The sequence below is a fragment of the Capra hircus genome, chromosome 8 (genome assembly GCF_001704415.2).
Source record: "Capra hircus breed San Clemente chromosome 8, ASM170441v1, whole genome shotgun sequence".
Taxonomy (NCBI): Eukaryota; Metazoa; Chordata; class Mammalia; order Artiodactyla; family Bovidae; genus Capra; species Capra hircus.
Window position 1 is genome coordinate 17,082,119 of NC_030815.1, and position 21,876 is coordinate 17,103,994.

General features: G+C 41.6%; 1 protein-coding gene across 2 annotated transcripts in view; it reads right to left on the bottom strand.

Annotated features, from left to right (window-relative positions):
• Window positions 1-21,129, bottom strand: part of TEK (TEK receptor tyrosine kinase) — a 99,695-nt gene extending 78,566 nt beyond the window's left edge. For both annotated transcript variants that reach the window (XM_005683592.3, XM_005683591.3), the window contains exon 1: window positions 20,543-21,129. In XM_005683592.3, the coding sequence (XP_005683649.2) occupies window positions 20,543-20,594 (52 nt within the window). In that variant the 5' untranslated portion in view covers window positions 20,595-21,129. The remainder of the gene's footprint in view (window positions 1-20,542) is intronic.

The window sequence follows — 21,876 nt, forward strand, 5'->3', positions numbered from 1 at the left end:
CATTCAGTTTCAAAAACTACTTTGAACCACTACCTGCTTCGCCAATAATTCCTCATACAGGATACCCGTCCATCACTCCCAGCTCGGGGTCTTTGCCAGAGCAAATCCTACAACTATGTCAATGGTTCTCTAACGTGGTTTTGTTTAAGCTAAGACAGAATATTAACAAATGTAATATCATATAGAAGATAATACATGAAATAAAGAATTACTCTGGGTGAAGCTGGGGGGCTGCTGTCTATGGGGTCGCACAGAGTTGGACACAACTGAAGTGACTTAGCAGCAGCAGCAGGGTAGGGCCCAGGGACTGACAGGCAGAGTCCACATCCTCACCATCTCTGGCAGCCACACAGCACCTCCTTGGAACACCCAGAGTCCTATAACACAGGTGTGAAAGCCACTGGCCTACAGCCTGGTAGGAGATTTGTAGAAAATTAGGCATACTCACGTAACAAGTTTGCATACAAATACTAAAGAGCATCCATAAACTGAGGACATGGGTTCTCGAGTTTGGACATGTCACATGGCCACTAGCATAACAGAAGAAGCCACAGTGCAAGATTGTAGAGGGTAGTGGTGGGCTGCAGCCCTCACCTCATTCAGTCTCAGTTGACTGTGGCTCCCAAGGTTGATAAGGACGATGGTGGTGAAGCAGCTAAAGACAGAGCTGGAAGTCACACCTTGCTGAAAGTGTCCCTGACATCAGGCATTCTTGGACATTTCCAATTATTTTGCGACCCTCTAGACAAGTCAGATGCAACTTGGTGACTAAACAACAACAACAAAGCGAGCCATGACTCTTCTTTATTAGCAAATAATAGCTAACAAAGAGTGTGTATATGACACTCTAAACCCTTTTCTGATACTTAAACCCTCATCCCTCACACTTCCTTGAATCCTCACTCCATCCCTCAGGGTTAAGTCCAAGTGAGGAGAGGAGGTCCAGGGATAAGAGGAACCTATTTGTTTCACACATTACTTGATTGTAATGTGGCAGCGTCAGAAGGCTTGGATGAGCTGGGTGGCTTCACTCTCCACGGGGTCTCTTCTGCCTTATGTTCAATGACCCTGTGGTTGAGATCTTTATTTTTCTCTTCCAATTCCCATGACAGAAGGGAGCTTGCACAACTGGGTTTATGTTTAAAGATGATAATTAACAGATGTTAAAACCAAACAATCAAACCTGTCTCTCTCTGTGTGTATATACAAATGCACATAGACACATACATATATATACACAGAGAGATCAAGAGATGATATATGTCTTATATCATTAAAGAAGTATGTCTATTTAACTCTGGTGGCTGGATTTTTAAAATGTTTTCCTGTGTATCCAAATTTTTCCATAGGAACATGAATTATTTTTCTGATCAGAAAAATATATATTTTGAAGGAAGCTAAACCAAATGCCATAATTTGGAATAACTACACAGAACTCTATTCTGTATAGTAGTTTTTCATTCTCAGACTTTAAAAATCAACTGAATATTGTGAAAGAAACATTTCTCATTGTCTTTCTTGGCCTTATTTCAATAAGCCATCTGCATGTTCCAATAAAAATGTTTCTGGAATCCCTCTTCTGTAATAACTTGGCATTAATTAATATCTTTATGGTTATGAACATTTTATGCACTCAAAATAGATAGTAGTCTTGATAAATATGGGTCTTTTTACATTTATCTTTATCCTGTTAGGTGGTAATAATTTAATATTATAATAAGAATCAAAGAGTATCTCTAAAATCACAAAAATAATATATTTAGTGATCCTTTTAGTCCATTCAGATTATAAATGACTTTAAAATATATCTCCTCATTATGAAATCCTTTTTCAAACACCAGATCAAGCCTGTGTAAACATAATGAGAAGGGAGAAATGGTTAAAAAAGAACATTGTCAGTCTTGTTAACATTTTGATTTACATCATTTCTTTTTTCCCAGAACATACATAAGGAGAAACTGCAGAAACCAATATACATAATTTTTTCCTTTGGTAAAAACCAAATACAATTTCATACCCTTAATTTTTACTTAGTCTTATCATGACATTTTTCTTTACAGTGTCACATTTCTATCTAAAAAGCTATAGTGAGTGGGAGTGAATATTTAACCAACTCCAGCCATGGAATTGTATTCTCATTTTTTTTTTCAGTCTTTGCTAATTTGATATAGAAAACTAGTATCTTTATTTTGGTTCATTGTAATTTAGAGAGTGGATTTTCTCACATGTTTATTAGCCATTTGTATTTCCTCCTTTTGTGAATTATTTGTTCCTCTCTTTTTTCTACTGATGTTTTGATTTTGTCTATCAGTTTCAATGAGCTTATTTTATGGAAATACTTTAATCTCTTATATGCCATACTTGTTGCAAACATTTTTCTTTTGTTCTTTCCCTTTTAATTATGCTTATTGTTGGACTAACAGATTACATATTCATGTGCCTAAAGGTATTGATTTTGTGGTTTCTCCCATTGTTTTTAAACTTAAAAAGGCCCTTTCCACATAATAAGTCAATAAATATTCACTTCCATCTTCTTTTGATGGCTTGACTTTTTTTTAACCCACTTGCTCTTTAATCCATTTGGAATTTACTTTGGTATATAATAACAGATGGGATTTTTTTAAACAAGGCTCTTTTTCCAAACTAATTTTCCCAGAACTATTATTCCTTTTCCTACTGATTTGTGTCCTTTATAAGATGTTAAAATTTTATATAAATTCAGATTTTGTTCTGGCCAATCCAGTCTGTTGATTTATGTGTTCATATTCTTGGACTATACCCCACTGTTATTACACTATGATGCTCTGCCTTAAGATCTAATAGAGCTATTTCAAAGACATTACTCTCCTTTTTTACCCCTAGAACTTTCTCAACTATAGCTCCTGCTCATTCTTCATGATAAAATTCATAATTATTGGGACTTCCCTGGCAGTCCAGTGGTGAAGACTCCATGTTCCCAATACAGGGACATGGGTTCAATCCCTGGCCATAGGGCATGGCCAAAAAAAAAAAAATCATAATTATTTTGTTAATTTTTTAAACAGTATTTTTTTCCCCTAATGCTACTTTGTATTTATTGTAGGTATCATTTACAGGCATTTTCACAAATAGTTCTATACAGTCCTCAAACTCGGGGTGGGCCAGTATATGCTGACTCCACTTTTTTCCAATTTTTATTTAACTATTAGTTAATTTAAGATATTGTCCTAGTTTCTGCTGTACAGCAAAGTGAATCAGTTATAGCTGCTCTTGTAAAGATTCTAGAAAGCAACATCTTTTGATGAGAATTGTTAGGAAGAAATGTTTAGAATTGAATGTGATGAAAATTACAAAATCTTGCTGAGAAATATATAAGAAAATTATAGTAGTTAAAATTATATATCTGTTTTGTGGAAGAAAATATGACAAAAATGTAACTTTCCCCCAAATCAGATTAGCAAAAACCTATTCATTTATTGAATATCTACTGTGGTTAGGGCCTGGACTAGGCTCTTTAAAAACTGCAGAAACCTCTATACAATGTTGAATGTCAATATTGCAGTAAAACTGGGGAAAAAAAAGATTTATATCAACCTGAAAAAAACATATGTCTACCATGACTTATCTGTCAGGAATGAACAGTAGAGGCAGTGATGGGAAGTGGTAACTCACCTGGGACCTTGTACTTTATCCCTTATGCCAAAATATGGAGGAAATATTTTACTGGACAAATACTTAAATAATCCCCATGGAGTGAGGAATGGAGGGAAGAGAAAATCCCTGAAAGCCAGACTTAAGGAACAATACAGGATCTCTGCTAAGATTCCAGAGAAGGGGCTGGATCCCCAGGCTGGCTGTTGTATTGCAGAGTGATGTATGCAAAGTGGAATTGCCTGGAAGAGTAGAGGATGTGGGAGGCAGGGAGGAGAAACAAGGAGGCTTGGAGCTGGAGAGGAATTTAGCCAGAGGAAAGGGGAGCTGTTGACTCATGAATTTATTATTTTACACACTAGACAACACAGATCATCTTCTCCTTTGACCCAGTGAAAGCGCTCTGTTACTTGCTGATGCTACAGAGTTGGATCATTTTACCTTGTTTGGCATCTCAGAGTGCTGATTCTTGCTTCTAGTTGGATGTGGATGAGAAGAGGCCTGCTGCAAGCCATCCAGTCACATCTGGGCTACACAGTACACAGAAATAGTGCTACCCACAAGCCCTAACCTGACTGATTTGGCAGCACCCAGCCACGTGCTTCCATCTCTACTGCCTGCTGTCAGAAATGCCCTCTCGGTGCTCCATGATGACCTAGAGGGATAGGGGGTGGGCAGTGGCGGCAGGGAGACTCAAAAGGGAGGGGATAAATGTATACATGTAGCTGATTCACTTTGTTGTACAGCAGAAACTAACACAACATTATAAAGCAATTATACTCCAATAAAACAATTCAAAAAATAAAATTTGCTCATCTCAAAAAAAAAAAAAAAAAAAGAAAGAAAAAGAAAGAAATGCCCTCTTGCATTTGAAAGTCTGATTCCAGCCAAAGGACCCTGATTGCCCCAGATGGAATCCATTGCTCTCTCTCCTGTGCTCCCCCTGTACGTCTATGGAAAGTTTACTGCAGTTTGAGTAATTTATGCATTCGTGTATGAACAGTCTATCCTCATTATTAGTTGGGCTTCCCAGGTGGCTCAGTGTAAAGAATCTGCCTGCCAATTCAGGAGATCCAAGAGACATGGCTTCAATCCCTGGGCAGGAAAGATCCCCTGGAAGAGGAAATGGCAACCCACTCCAGTATTCTGAAGAATCTCGTGGACAGAGGAGCTTGGTGGGCTATAGTCCATGGGTTGTAAACAGTTGGATGTGACAAAGTACGCACGCAGCATGCATCATTAGTTGATTCTGTATTTATGAACTTGCCTATAATTTATTTACAACCTCAAAATTGATACTCATGTTGCCTTCCCAGTCACCTGAACATACATGCAGAGCAGGGAAAACCCTGAGCCATCAGACACATCTGTTCCCGACCGAGGTGAAACAAGGCATTGTTCTACTGGGCTCTCAAACAGAAAACCAGCGTCCTCTGGATGGTTTATTCGGTGTCACTTTTTCACATTTTTGCGCTTTTTGTTGGCAAAAACAAAACACACAAATGCAAAACTGGGTCATGCATTGATCAGGTCACAAAAATGTTTGGACTTGGCAGAAATCTAACTCAGTTTTGGTGGTTTACAGAATACAGCTACCATGAGTAAGAAGAACCTACTGTACATCCATCTGCAACTTACATCCCAACAGCAACCTTCATAGCAACACAGACTTTGTTTCATTCATCTTTATACTTGCTGGCCCAGTGTTAAGCACAGAGTAAGAGCTCAGATAATACTAAAGACTAGAATGGATTAGGAAGGAAAGAGATAGGACAAAGTGGGATGGAATAGAACAGAGTAACATTTACACAATATCTTGGAGACAGACTGCTCCTAGGAGTAATAGCTAGTGGCATAGGGAGACAGAAGAAATAATGATAGCTAATATTTATTGAGCATTTTTTATGAACATGCACTTGGCTAAGCATTTGACCTACCTGTATCATATAATCCTCACAACTCTTTGGTGTGGTAATACTATTATCCCCATTCTACAGGAAGGTGAAATGACTTGCCTATGGTCACATAGCTATCCCACTACTGCACAGTCTAGATTCATGTGGCATATAATACCACCTGGCAAGGTGAAAGGTGGGCTTGGTGGGGGGTCCTAAACCATGAGTTTCATCAGGAAGTGGCCTTGAGAAGAGGAAGATAGCCTCTAGCAGAAGTTGGCTTGAGTCACTGACTCTCCCCAGACTTAATGGGAAGACAGTGATGCAATGCACAATTTTCCCCCAAATGGCAAAAAGAAAAAAAAAAATTTTGTTTGATTCCAGAAGGAGCTGGCAGAATTCATGTATTACTCACATTGGAATCACACTCTGCTGACGGCTTGTGTACTCTAGAGCCAGTCAGGGGTCAGGGCTGTGTCCAGGACTGCTGTGAGATTACTATAGGCCTCGGAATACAGCTGAGCTTCTGCAGCTGTTGTGTGTTTCTGGCTCCAGTTCCACACCTCCTGGCAGGTGGTTTGTGTGAAAATCTCTGCCGATTCTGGGTGTGAGAGAGACACTGCGGGGGAGGGGAGTGTGGTGCGGAGGCTGGGAGAACCGGGCAGCACCAAGCCAGCCCAAGCTGCCAGAGGCCATATAATCACTTAGAAGACAAACAGAGGACTTAATAAATGAGCGGTTTGGAGGATTTTCAGGAGGTCACTCCTCTGAGCCCTTCTGCTGGTGGGAAATGGCCGATGCTGAGCCAGTTTACCAAGTCAACCCAAAACCTTCCATAGCCACTCTGGTGGCAAAGACCCCAAATATCCTCCATTATGCATGGATAGTGATGGGTAGGTGGATAAAATCAGTGGCAATCTTAGTATTTACTTAGTGTTTTCTAAGTTTAAGTGCTGTTCTTAATGGTTTACATGAACAAATTCATTTAATTCCCCCTCCCCAAGCCCCAAAAGGTGCTATTATGACGCTTGTTTTTCAGATGAAAACAACTAACTTGCACCACAGTGCAAGGCTAATAGTAGCTGTAGTAGATCGAATTGTTGACCGCCAAACTTCAGCTCCCTTTTGCATCATTCCCTTGCTTTGGCCACACCATGGGCAGAACGTAGTTCCCAGACCTTCACTTAGGGAATGACAGTGTGCTAGCTCACAGCCTAAGCCTTGAGAAGACTCACTTGTTGATTTGTTTCTACTTAGTGCTCTTGTGTTTCTAACATCACCATTAGAACAACACCCCCCGGGCTGATCCAAGAAGGATGAGATACGTGTGAGCAGGTCACCCAGACAACCGGCACACCTGCAGCAAGAGGCAGAGCTGCAGCAGCTGCAGCGATCTGAAGCAGAACCTCAGAGCTGTACTCAGCACACATCAAGTGAGCCGCAAATCACACAAAGACATGTGAGGAATGATAAATGTTGGTTTAGTCACTGGGTTTTGGGAATAGTTTGTTACACAGCGATAGCTAACCAATTCAATGGTAAAACTGGAATGCAAGCCCAGGCAGTCTGACCAAACAATAGATCTAATTTATATTGCTTTCCACACTCTCTGCTAAAGTGAAGAAACGGCCTCTAATGAGCTGAGTAAGCTTGTGCAAAGTGCTAAACTCCCGGGGCCTCAGTATCTGTAAAATGAGCAGGTTCAATCAAACCAGTATTACTTAAGGTATCAAACATTAGCTCCACATTACGCTCAAAAAAAAAAAAAAAAAGTGGGGAGGAATTCAACAATTCTCCTGGAATTAGTATTGTGTGAAAAAACAATTCAATAACCCTGGATTAGATAATCTTTTGAGTCTTTGTCAGTTCTAATGTTCCTCATTCCAGGTAGCGGTGTGTGGCTCCCCTGTGTACCTCCACTACCAAACATTTTTGAAATTAAAATAATTATCTAATTCAGGCAATTTGGGACAACATCCATGGGAAGAGGAGAATACCTATGATAGAAGAGGTTTTCTCTATTTCCTTCAAACACTGGCATATCCTCCTAGCACCCTGAGCCAACAGTGGCAGAGGGGACCTCACCCCTTCTCCTACTAGATCACCCTAGAATCAAGTTTACAGAAAAGCACACAGAAACAGGAAGCTGCCATGACATGGGACATCTCCCAGAGAGGAATCTATGCTTGCTTACTCCATTTCCTCACCTCCCTCCTACTCTTCAAACCAGGCCCTGCCCATCCACCAGAAATGCTTAGCAGCAATACCCAACTGCCAAGTTCTCCAGTCTCTCTCGTAATCCTAGCTCCTGCCTTTGTACATTTTGATGTAGATGAGAAACTCCCTCCTCCTTTGGCTTGTCGCCTTCAGCTTCCTCTTCCTCCACCCACATCACCCCTTGACATAGGTGTTCCCGAAACAAACTCTTTCTCTTTTTGGCAATGTCATCCCCTCACAGGGCTTCATCCCATATCCTGACAACTCCCATAACTGACTCTGAGCCTGCCCACTCAGCGAACCTCAAGCCAAGTTACCTCCTCCCCAGTCCACCTCCTCAGCTTTGGTCTTTGTACCCTACAGGGTAGCCACATAGAACCACGGCACAAACATTTGTTAAACTTTTTATCCCTCATTTTTCACACTTCTTCCTTGGCCTAGAACACCTTTCTTCCTCAATTCCACTCCGGATTTTCCACAAGGCACAATCCTGCTCATTCTTCTCAAACATCACCCTCTTGGTGAGACCCATGTTTTCTTCCAGAATGACCCCCTCCAGCCTCGATACTCTCAATGTGCACTGTCTGCCTCTAACAGAGCAGAGCTTCTCACCTGCCAGACTAAAAGCCACCTGAGGTCAGATCCCTATCTTAACCACGTTTGTAACCTGAATGCCCAGCAGATTCCCCTCACACAGAAAGGGTTCACTAAATGGTAGCTTGAATGAACGCATATAACTTAACCTACTTGTTCCTCCACTTTGGCCACTGCCCACTACTTTGCATGCTGACTGTTGGGCCTTTTTTGAGGAATGCTCAGGGTACCCAAGGGGTAAACTAGGTCTTAACTGTAATTTATTAATAAATGTCCCCTTTCCAGGTTTCCTGAGAGGAACAAGATTAGAGTCCAAGTCAGTCCTCTGAGACAGGTTGATCACCAAGAGACTCCCTTCTGCTTAATCCATTAGTATTATTTATGTGCCCAAATTACTTTTCCACTTTTAATTTGAACACATACATAGAGATCTGAAAAAGTATTGGTTCCCTCATTCTTTTAGAGCAGTGTCTCTCAAACTGCATTAATCTAGACAGTATTTTCATGATTTTTGCTGAGTCTACATGAGACTTGTATGATAATTATTCTATTAACCATTCTTTTTAAGTTAACTCATCTTTTTTTTCTTAGCCTCATATAATGCCAAAATACTCATGAAATTACGATTGTTATGATATATACACACATATGGACTTCCCAGGTGGCTCAGTGGTAAAGAATCTACCTGCAAAGCAGGAGACTTGGGTTCAACCTGGGTCAGGAAGATCTCCTGGAGAAGGAAATGGCAACCAACTCCAGTATTCTTGCCTAAGAAATTCCATGGACAGAAGAAGCTACAGTCCATAGAGTCGCAAAGCATCACACACAACTTAGCAACTACACAACTATACATACATATGTCTACATACACATATTAATTTCGTAATTAAAAATGCCCTTTTTAAATTGCATCACATAAAATCATCTTTCAGGCCAGCAATAGTGTATATAGGACACTTGGGGAAGCACTTGGTCAGAACACTGAATCCAATGCAAAACAATTATTAAAGCATTTCTCTTCCAGCCAGGATACTATATTTGGTGCTGAGAATGTTAATGTGTCATTCAGCCCATAACCTAGTGGGAAAACCATCAAGTAAACTGTAAATTGTGATTTAATATTCTAAGTTCTACGTCAGGGACAAATGTAAGGGTGCCTGTATCCAACACCTCTTGGACACCAATGCAAATCTTCCCCATTCCCATTTCAGCTCCAAATGCTTCTGCAATCACTTCTGAGCAGGCCTCCATCAGCTTTGAGCAGACAGAACCTCAAAGTAGCTCACTCAGAGCCTGTGGGAGGATATCGCACTTCCTCCCCTGGGACTTTCTATGGCACAACAGCACAGGACCCCAGTAACTTATCAGCTTCATGTATCTACATGAGCCTTAAACAAAGGGAAGGAAAGCAAAGTATGAAGGCCCAGAGCTACATTTCATGAGGCTCCTTAGAAGTTGTGGAGCACCAGGCATTTGGGGTTTCTCTGGGGGCTCAGATGGTAAAGAATCCACCTGCAATGCAGGAGACCCAGGTTCAATCCCGTGGTCAGGAAGATGCCCTGGAGGAGGGCATGGCTACCCACTCCAGTATTCTTGCCTGAAGAATTCCATGGACAGAGAAGCCTGGTGGACTACACACAGCCCACAGGGTCGCGAAGTGTCAGACTCGACTGAGCAACTAACGTTTCACTTCACCAGGCTTTTGAAGCAGTGGCCAACATGATAGTACATGCTTGTATACTTCCATTCCCGTAGCCCCTCATTCTTGCTCCCTAGGATCACTTCCCAAATAATCTACCAGTAATGAGCCTAGTCTGAAGTGAGGCACACTGCACTGGGAACTGACAATGCCACATAAGATTTTCAAGAACTAGGAATTCATAGATTTGGGATAAATGAGGTGGGAACAATCTAGAGCAAAGCATCCTAGAGCCACTTTTCAGTTAGGACCTGAGAAAAGAGGAAACTGGGGGCTGGCAGGAGAAAAAATGGGGAGCACCATCTTGCCAGCTGGTAGGGCCATGGGAAGGAAGTCCCCACCTGACACTCCAGATTTTTAGCCAGAGCCCAAGAACACACAGCTCTAAGGATTTCTCCCCTTGTTCTGAGACAAGGCCAGGCTTAGGACAAAAGGAGGCTACCTCAAGGAAAGGTGGGGAGCTCCATCTGGCATAGAATGAATTACCTACCCTCTTGGATAGAGATGTGCTTTGAAAAGATGGACATTAAGTGACATAAGTGCCTCTAGCTTTGTTTATAAGTGAAAAATAAGATCAGATTTTTACTGAGTGCTCATTATATACCCACACCATACACTTAAAGTAGTATATTTTAAAATCTTCCCCCTGAACTATGTGAAGTTATCACAATAAACTCTGGAAAATTCTGAAAGAGATGGGAATACCAGACCACTTGACCTGCCTCTTGAGAAATCTGTATGCAGGTCAGGAAGCAACAGCTAGAACTGGACATGGGACAACAGATGGTTCCAAATAGGAACCTAAAGGAGTACGTGAAGGCTGTATATTGTCACCCTGATTATTTAACTTACATGCAGAGAACATCATGAGAAACACTGGACTGGATGAAGCACAAGCTGGAATCAAGATTGCAGATTGCAGGGAAAGATATCAATAACCTCAGATATGCAGATGACATCACCCTTATGGCAGAAAGTGAAGAACTAAAGAGCCTCTTGATGAAAGGGAAAGAAGAGAGTGAAAAAGTTGGCTTAAAGCTCAACATTCAGAAAACTAAGATCACGGCATCCAGTCCCATCACTTCATGGCAAATAGAAGGAGAAACAGTGGCTGACTTTATTCTTCTGGGCTCCAAAATCACTGCAGATGGTGACTACAGAAATTAAAAGACGCTTACTCCTTGGAAGAAAAGTTATGACCAACCTAGATAGCATATTAAAAAGCAGAGACATTACTTTGCCAACAAAGGTCCATCTAGTTAAGGCTATGGTTTTTCCAATAGTCACATATGGATGTGAGAGTTGGACTGTGAAGAAAGCTGAGCGCCAAAGAATTGATGCTTTTGAACTGTGGTGGTTAGAGAAGACTCTTGAGAGTCTCTTGGACTGCAAGGAGATCCAACCAGTTCATCCTAAAGGGAATCAGTCCTGAATATTCATTGGAAGGACTGATACTAAAGCTGAAACTCCAAAACTTTGGCCACCTGATGTGAAGAGCTGACTCATTTGAAAAGACCCTGATGCTGAGAAAGATTGAAGGTGGGAGGAGAAGGGGATGACAGAGGATGAGATGATTGGATGGTATCACCAACTCAAAGGACATGAGTTTGGGTAAACTCCAGGAGTTGGTGATAGATAGGTAGGCCTGGTGTGCTGCAGTCCATGGGGTCACAAAGAGTCGGACATGACTGAGCGACTGAACTGATACTGATACTGAATAAGTGGCGCTAGGGGTAAAGAACCCACCCATCAAAGCAGGAGACGCAAGAGACATGGGTTTGATCCATGGGTCGGGAAGATCCCCTGGAGGAGGAAATGGCAACTCACTCCAGTATTCTTGCCTAGGAAGCCCCGTGGACAGAGGAGCCTGGCAGACTACAGTCCATGGGGTCACAAAGAGTTGGACATGACTGACCACATAGCACATGAATAAGTACTGTTACAAGTCTCATTTTCTGTGAACCAGCTTGAGGTGACCATGAAACACTAGTTGGAAGACAGCACAGTGAAGTGTTTTAAAAAGCCCAGAATTTGGGTTCAGGTCATTCTGAGTTTAACTCTTGCCTCCATCAATCCTACTGAGATCACGTGGTCACTCAGGACTACTCATTTTCAAGAGACAGAGAACAACTCAAAATAGCACAAGAAAAGAAAGGCGGCTGGCTCACATAACTGGGAGGGGCTGGGATAGGCCTCTGATCTAGAGCTCAGATCATTCCAGAGTGCCTGTCTGGGCTGTGTTCTGTTACTGCCCTCATTCTGTTCTACCAAAGACTAGTTTCCTTGAAGCACCCACGGAAGCTGATGGCTCCAAGTGAACAGTGTCCTCACTGAAGAAAGAGAACATCTTGCTCAAAAGTTCCCAGAGGACAGTCCATGTGACCCTATTGGGTCATACATCCTCCATCTGAACCAACCACTGATCAGATAGTACATGGATCAGTGATTGGCAGTCCCGTCACTGGAGGGAATGCTTGGTGGCTTTTGAAAAACAGGAATGTTGGGCAGTCCCAGATAATGAATGTCCACAGTATTTTAACCTTAGTGAAGTCACTAATATTTTGTGAGCCTCAGTTTCACCATCTATATTAAACAAACAAATAATAATACCAATTGTATGAGATTATTGTAGGATATTAAAAGTCATATTAAACACTTGGCACATGATGACATTCAGCCTATGGTAGTCATTTTTGTTATTCCTAGGACTGTTGTTGTTTTACTGATGTTTTTTGACAAGGGGATGGGAATTCGAGGCCCATCTCAGATTCCCAGATGTCTAAAGGACTTCTGTCCCTGGGGTGGAGTCCCCTTTGGCTCTGGAGCCAGACGCCTTGCACAACCCAGGCTCCATGTGCCAAGGTTAAGCTGGTTCACCATCTGATGGCCGCGGAGCAGCGAGTGCCTCCCCGGCCCCAGCAATGTCAATACTGCCTTCCTGACTCCGCCTATTGTATCTGGAGGAAAGTGGCCGGGCATTGTCTTCTAGTGCTCCCCCCAGGAAGCATGATATCACCCTCTAACAAAAGCGGGAAAGCTGACAGATCTGCTGAGATGGGTGTGCCCGCTGCACACACCTCACTGGTCAAGCCCTGGGCAGGGGGCTGTGACCAGCAGGGAACAAACAGCAGCCGCCCACGTGCCCCTCTGCTGGCTGCCCGATGGGCTCCCGTGGCTCATCTTTAGGTTTTTTCTTCCTCTGTCTGTTAAGTGTGTGCCTACCATGTTAGACATGGCACCTCGAGGCAGTGGGAAGTCACTCCCTCTAATCAACAGCTGTGTTAAAAAGGGTCAGGACTCTGCCCGTCTGGCAGGTTCATGTCACCACACCTGTCCCTGTGGCCTTTGGGAAGGAACAAGGGAGAAGGGTGATCAGAGTCCTGGAGTGACAAAAGGAGGCAACGGGGGAGGGATGTAGAGGAAAGCAGGCAAGTCTTGATCTAAAGAAGCATTCTGCACATGTGATGAGAATTAAGGAACAGTCTGACTAGACTGGTGGGAATTGGGTTATCAGTTTAAAATTCCAGAACTGAGGGAGGCAACTTTAGACGTTCCCCTTCCTGAAGGCTGGGAGTGATGCCAGCTGATCCTCCGACATCCCTTCCAGCTCGGGCTCAGCTGTGCTGTCAGTGCAGCTGGCTCTCTGTGAAACAACACACCTGCAGTCTGGTGCCCCCAGGCCAAGCCCAGATGCTGTCACCCTGCTGCCCCCATCTTATCATTCCCTTCTTTAAACTCTCTCCTTCTTAGCCACAGCAATGCCAATTCTTTGAAATTGCAGGAAAGGAATCTGTCTGGGTTTGCCTCTCCAGCCAGCTCCTTGACTGCTTCTTCATGGAACCCTAGGCTATCTCCTCCTCCTCTTCTCTTCACTTAAATCTCAGTATGTGTCCATGTCCAGGACCTTACTTACTATACACAAAGATTCCTATGTCTCAGTCCCTTGCCCAGTTCTCTTCTGAGTTTCAGACCCAGAGAGCCCAGTTTTGCTAAATATCCACCATTAACATGGAAACTCAAAATCAACATGTGCAAAATAATTGTTTGTTTCTTGTCAGCTTGTCATCAACCAGGTTCCTTCTGTCATGTTTCCCAACACAGTGAATGGCAGCACCATCACCCAAACCAGAAGCCTGGAGCAATGTTTATTCACCACCTTCTCTTCCCACAACCTCCAATAAATAACCAATCACCAGTCCCTACAGTTTCACCGCCTAGACACTTTCAATTCCCCTCTTCATCCGGGCCTTCCTGCCTGGAGAATTGGAAAGCCAAACTGGTCCAGGCCTAAGTCTCTGCCATGTCAGTACATGCTCCACACTCTTACCAGAGTGAATTTTCCAAGACATAAAATCAGATACAATAGAGCAAACACCATACTAAATTTCCACACGTACAGAAAAGAGGTACAGATGACTTAATATGGCCAATGAGGCCCTTCCTGATCTGAACCCAACCTTAATTCACCACCTCCTCCTACATTCTAGCCTGACTCAACTTCCCTGAGCTCGCCCTGCTGTTTCACACCCTGTGCTCCTTCTGACGGGAAATTCTTTCCTCCCTTTTCCTTTTTATCTACTTTGTTTTAAAATCATTTGGCCACGAATAACTCATAGCTACATCAGCCATAATTTTGGGCAATATTCATTACTATTTAGGAGTTCTGGGAAAGTGAGGAAAATCTAACCTACAGATTATTTTCAATATTAAATTATATTCATATAAATTTAGCAATTAGTGAAGTTAGCATTATATGTTTTTAGTCACTTATGTTTAATTTGGATTTTAGAATTAGATTTTTAAATTACTGAATCCAATAAGTATTTTTACAGCTCTTAAAAAGCTAGATTTTTATATACCCCTGATGCTGGGGAAGATTGAGGGCAAGAGGAGAAGGGGGTGACAGTGGATGAGATGGTTGGATGGCATCACCGACTCAATGGACATGAGTATGGGCAAACTTCAGGAGATAGTGAAGGACAGGGAAGCCTGGCATGCTGCAGTTTGTGCGGCTGCAAAGAGTCAGATACGACTTAACAACTGAACAACAACAATAATTATATTATTTATCATAGCATCTTATAATTTATTCTCTTTTATTTATCTTTCCTACCAAAAAGTGAGTTTAGCAAGGGGAAAAAAATGATTCATCCTTTTTTTGCATTCCTGGTATCCAATACAATACTTGGTACAAAGTAAGTCCTCAGTGTGTCTTCACTGACTGAAGTGATAGTTGAGTGAATGAATGAATATGGGCAGGCAATAACCCAATAAATTTCTATTAAATAAAAACTATGCATATCTTTTAAGTAATATTCAGCAATCATACAATACATAATAGTATTAGGTAAAGCTCTTGCTAAACCCACTTTCATGAGTATACCTTTCATGTTTCACACCTGAGAGAAGAAAGGGATTTTCTTTGGGCCTTATTTACATGAAATATTTAACATAAGCCAACGTTTCAAGATATGAATGATTACTACTTTCAATACATATATGAAATTGATTATTACTGTTATTATTATTTCAATGTTTAAAAACCCTTCATATAACAACAAACGCTTTCTCTCTTTTTTTCAGGTCTGCTGTGGCATACCAAAAGTTTCTTACTGTGGCATATTAAACTCCAAGCACTACGGAGAATAGTAAAGAAATAATACCCTTTTTCAAGATGTTAAAGGTTAACTGGGCTAAATCCATGTGCCCAGAGTTCAAAGACATAGCCTGTGTGGTAAGGGAACTCAGAATTAGAACATCATGAAGAATTGGCCTAGGCAAATTGAGTTGAATTTTGTTTGCAGAGCAAGCATGGAGGATGCCTTTTCCAAATGGATAGAACAGCATGAACAAGAGCCAAGAGGAAAATATACATCAATTGTGGAGAAGGACGTGGCTGAAGTGGAATAACCATGAATGGGATAAGTGAGAGAAAGCACTGGAAAGTAGGCCCAGTGTTCTGGCTTAGTACTGGGAGAGACCAATATGAAACTTGAGGAATCAGCTAATATTGAAGGCTTTTAGAAGGAGACTGCTTCTATGAGTAGTAAGTGACCCCCCTCCACCTGGAAAAGATTAGACTGGTCTTAAACAAGCACAGTGGTCCTCAGAGCAACAGTTCTCTTTCAATTATACTAGCTTCACTTGCTAAGAGAGTTCTTACTGGCTGACTAATGCATATGCATTATCACACTTGATGTTTATAATGACTCTAGGGGTCAAAAGTATTCTCAACTGTAAAAGATGAGAAAACTGTGTATTAGAGCAGTCAAATAACTGGTCCAAGGTCACCCAATTTGAGCTTAACTCCAGGTGTGTAAGAGAGTCCCTGTTGGCTCAGTAGTAAATAAACTGCCTGCTAATTCAGGAGACCTGGGCTCCATCTCTGGGTTGGGAAGATCCCCTGGAGAAGGAAATGGCAACCCACCACAGTGTTCTTGCCTGGGAAATCTCATGGACAGAGGAGCCTGGTGGGCTACAGTCCATGGGGTCACAAAAGAGTTGGACATGACTGAGTGACTAAACAACAACAAGCAAGTGTGTAACCTCACAATCCATACTCCAGATTCCTTCTCCTGCCTTCTTATGAGCTCCACCTCAGCCTCAGAGCAGTGGCTTCAAGTCATCACAGCCCAAGGGCATGTGCTTTTTTTCTCCTAAGCCAAGCTGATTGAGTTACAGTTCAGTGTAAAGTGAGAGTAGCTGGGCCCACATTCAGAAAACACACCCAGTTTGATTTCAGTGAGCAAAGATCTTGGTGGCTCTTTGGAACCTTTATCTACCTCCTAAGTCATCAATCAGAAGCCACAGATAGTGAAACGAAAAGGATCCTCTTTTCACATTCCTAAAATCTATCCATCACCTAACCTGATCCCTCCTCAGAGTGGGAACTCACTCCTCAGGGGGACGGTGATCCGGCTTTTAGAAAGTTTCTGTCAATAAAGTCAAACTCTATCTTTTGTGCAGCTCCCTCAATCCCTGCATCCCAGACCTGGAGAAATACAGCACTGATCTATGTGTCATCTAAATGGAAACCCATAAAAATACTGCTCCTTCATCTCTTCTCTCCTGACTAAATGTGCTCATATGACCAAGTGTTTAAAGCACTTATCCTTCTGTTTGATTACTGTTTGCTGTCAAATTTCTTAATGTCACCAGTGCTTAATGCGTCTGCTTTGAGCAGTAGATTGAAGCAACTGCCATCTCTAAGTCAGACCTTATATTTTTACTAAGCAAATAGTTACAGCTATGTATTACCATTTTAGCAAGTAAAGCACGTGTTGGCTCCTGTAAATTTTGTGTATCACCAAAACTTAGATGTCACCCATAGAACTCTCAACACACCAGATCTGACACTGAACATAATCTATTTATTGAACCCCAATGCATAACTTGACGTTTATCTATTCTGAAGTGGTATCTTCTGGCTTTGTTTCAGCCTAGACAAATCTATTTGAATCCTGATTCTGTGCTCTAACCAACAAACCATCTATAGGGAATAAATTGGTGACACAATCACACACATTTTTTTAGGAATAAAGTTCCAGGAGATGAATTAATGTCAGAAAAACCTGGAGCTCACCCATCTGAATCCCTGGAGGATATATAGCATAGTCTTCTGAGATGAACTGGACAAGTCCTTCTCTCCAGGAGAGATGTTTTAAAAGAACCAAACTCTCAAAGGAAGTTCTCCCAGGGTAGGACTGAAAGGGAGAGGCTGAGACCTCCCAAAGACAGTGTTTAGGAGAGAATCTGGGGAGAGGGCAAAGAGCCTCCCTCTGAGAATAATTCCCAGGTGTGCCTCTGATCCTAGCTTCCACACCTCTACCCTTGATTACTCAGGCTTGCTACTAGCCTTCTAAGCACAACCCTAATCAAGAGGTTCCATCGGTGACCACCTCCCTGATCTTAGAACTGAATCTCCTCCGCCACTCCAGACAAGATACTCACTATCTCTGAACCCAGTTTGTTACTCAAAATGTCAAATGAGATAGGAAAGAGGCAAGAGGACAGGCTATAGAGACTTTCCATTGGATCATGTTGATCACAGAGGACATATTATGATAAAGCACAGAGAGTGATTTGTTTCATTGGTTTTCTTTCTGTACAATGCTTTACAGAGAGTAGCCTGGTTTGGTGAGAATGGGACAGAAGGGGAAATCTAGTATATTTCTGAGAACTTGTTTGTAAGCTGGTACTGGCCATGATCCTCCATTGGGAGGGAAATCTACCAGAATCTAGGTGGATTTGATAGAAGTCTTCTAAAAGTTACATACATCCTCTTATGCATTAGCATCTACCACCCAGAGTCACCTTCACTGAGGCAAATGTGACATTCTGTTAGTTACTTCTGATCAGAAGTAGGGAATGAGGAACAACTCACTGAACTAGAGAGATAAGTCTGTAAGTCATGAGCCTCTCACTCCATTACTGTAGTCCACCAGTGGAGTTTGGTTTGAAGAATGGGATCCCATGCCTGTAGACATAATTATACTGGATTCTTGCTGTTGCAACTCTCAAGCCTTCAGTGTTCATATTCATGGAGGCTTAGATGGAAAATGTAAGTTAGGATTTAGCACAGCAGATCTACTCCAGAAACCCACGTTACTGGTGTTAACCTTTATTTTCAACAAGAGCATGAAACCCCTCTCCTTGAGTCTCAGCCTGCTGAAGTTAGCACTGTACTTTCAAGAAAACTAAGGTTTAGACACAGAGTAACTGTTTTGCCACATAACTTTTTTGCAAGTGTGTGTTTGTTTAAAAGTACTTTAAAACAAAACTGGGGTATAGTTGCTTTACAATGTTGTGTTAGTTTCTGCTTTGTTTGATTTTATGACAGCTTTTCTAAGCCTATATTGCAAAGTGCCATAACATAGTCACTATGGGGGGAAAAGAATTAAAACAGAGAGAGAGAGAGAGTGTGTGTGTGTGTAGTAGTTAACCTAAAGAAGTATTTCAGAGCCACTATAGAGAGAGAGAGAGAGAGAGAGAGAGAGAGATAGTGAGAGTGAGTGTGTGTGTGTCTGTGTGTCTGTGTCTGTGTGTGTGTGTGTGTGTAGTAGTTAACCTAAAGAAGTATTTCAGAGCCACTATATACCCCTGGTCTTTGCATTACTATAATCCCTGATAAAGAAGCAGTTCCAGATTTCAAGGTCACTGATAGATGTCACACAGAAAAAAAAGCAAATCGAGAATGAAATTATGACAATTATTTGGCTTAAACATGCATATTGTTGGAGAAATCAACATTATTTCCACATGAATATAAACAATTTCTACATAAATACTGAAACTATCTCAGATAATCTTTCATTTCCCAGCAGTTTGTGTTACTCAGTCTTAAAATATTACTATATCCTCAATATATTGATTACTGACAAACGCAAGAGCTATAAACAAACTACTTCCCATGCAATTCTGTTATATTATTGGATTAATTTCTGAATAGTTAATAATATTGGAAACATATGAAAAATATAATAGTATAGCAGATACTTAGTAGAATTTGATCCAAGTATACCTAATATAACACAGTCCAGATCATTAAGTTCAGTAAATTTTCCCAAATTCATTTCCTATATCAATTCTATTTTCATTATAATAATTCTAATGCTTTCAAACCGAAGGGGAGAGATTGATGGCCATTACATTGCGATCTTTATCTCATGACTTGATACCACTTTCATAGGTGTCCCACGGGGTAAGTGAAGTACGAGCCACGCCGCCATCTAGAGAATCTGAGCAACAAACACCTTAAATCTATACTCAGGCCAACCATTCCTTAAACCCACAACAGATTTCAATACACTCCTGAGGCCAGTGATCTGGGTAACTGCCTAAACTTTCATTTCACTGGGCCAGTGAAGACTTTACAAATCACTATATGCCAAATAGGTTTTGAAATAAAACACAAATTATATAACCCTTATCTCCCTGACCCCAACTATAGAAAAAAAAAAAAAAAAAAAAACCCCAAAAGCCTAGCATTTGACCACTCTGAATAAAAGAGGATGCAAATACGAAAACTTTATAGAAAAGCAATTTTGTTCTCATTTTTAAAATGACACTCTGTATAGTGCCTTAAGTGGGTCCCCATCATTCTCAGCATAAACTTGACTTTTTTTCAGCGACTGAAGATTTTCTCTGAAGCAGGTAAAGCCAAGTTTCTTCTTTTTTTTGTATAGAATAAGGAAACAAGCTAGAATGAGAAGCAGTAAAATAATGTCCCACAGTAAATATGTCTCTTCAAATAAAGTGACCTGGTCAGTCCCCACAGCATCTGTGGGGACACAGGGGGCAATAATCCAGAAGAGAAACTAGAAAAATCAGTTCACACCACAAGGACTTTCTAGGTGAATCCTTCCACATATTGAATGGAGACTCACAGAGAAACAGTCCGTGTCACAGCTGCCCCTTGTTAACCAGCAATAGGCGTTGGTGAGAGAGCCCAGAGTCACTAACTGTTAAAAAAAAACTTTTTTAAAAAAATAATAAAGCCAAACCTTACCAGAAAGGAGCAAGCTGACTCCGCAGAGAACTAAGCCGGCTAAAGAATCCATGCTTCCCCAAATCTCTCCATCCAGTTTCCACGGACATGCATGAGGTCCCAAGGATCCTTTCAAACACCCAGAGGTTTGTGACTTTCCATTCGCCTGTCCTACTAGGTCTTGTTTACAAGTCAGAGGCAAGAAGGAACAGCACAGAAGCGGGCAGTCACAGTCTCATTTCTGTCTGAGCACAGGGAGTTTTAAGTTCCTTTTTCCTGTTTCCTTTGTAGATTAGGATGGGAAAGGCTGTATCTTAAAGGCGTTTGGTATCAGCAGGGCTGGGGGCATGGTAAGCCCTGTCCATCTTGCAATTCATCAAAACACTTATCTATGGCTGCTGCTGCTGCTGCTGCTGCAGGGGTAGAGGAATTTTAGTTGGAAGTGTGGGTCCTGGTCAGCACTATTCAAAAACAATAGGGGTATCCTCTCTGAGGCGGGAAACTGAGAATAACAAGCCCTCCACCTATGTATGGTATGTGCTGATGACTGGCCCTTCTCAGCCCTCTAACAGCTCTCACGGGTCTACTCGGGAGCCCTGATAGAAGGGGCTTTTGGGTGTGGGGAGCAGTTTTGGCTTTTGTTTTCTTGTTTTAACCCCACGTGGTTTGAATGGGGAAAAGACGTTTTCGTGATGAGAGAACACAATCCCCCGCCCAAAACAATTAATGTGTGTTAATTAACAGTGAGGTCAACGCTCAATGTGGCCATAGAGACCAGGGTCCAAAATTGTTAGCCTGTTTTCTTTTACACAGATGGCTTCTTTTTTGGCCAAGAGCCCGAAGATATCTATGCTACTGGCATTTATTTTTTAATTAACAACTCATCTAGAGATGATCTAATTTCTTAAAGAACTGGCAGAGAAGGATTTCAGTAATAACTAGGAGGGATTTCATGGTTACTGGCCAACTTACTTTCAGAAGCAAATTATATTCAAGATTTTTAAAATAGCCTGTGTAAAAACCAAATAGCGTAAGTTTTAGGTGGGGATAAAAATATTATTTATAAGAGCAGAGAGAGTACAGAAACCAAAAAGAAAATAACCACTGGGGTAACCATATCTACAACAAGATCAGAGACCCTAAATTTATGCAGATGACAATATCACAAAAATACGAATTTTGAATTTAGCATGGAGAGCCCATACCTTAGTCATCACCTTGCCTTTATGCCCTAGGAAAGAGGTCTCTGCTCTTTCTCCTACTCACCACAGGAAACAGCAGATGCTGCTAGTCTTGCCCGATTTCTGTCTTGGGTTTTATCACCTCAGTGATGATCTTGAGAATCGATTGATGTT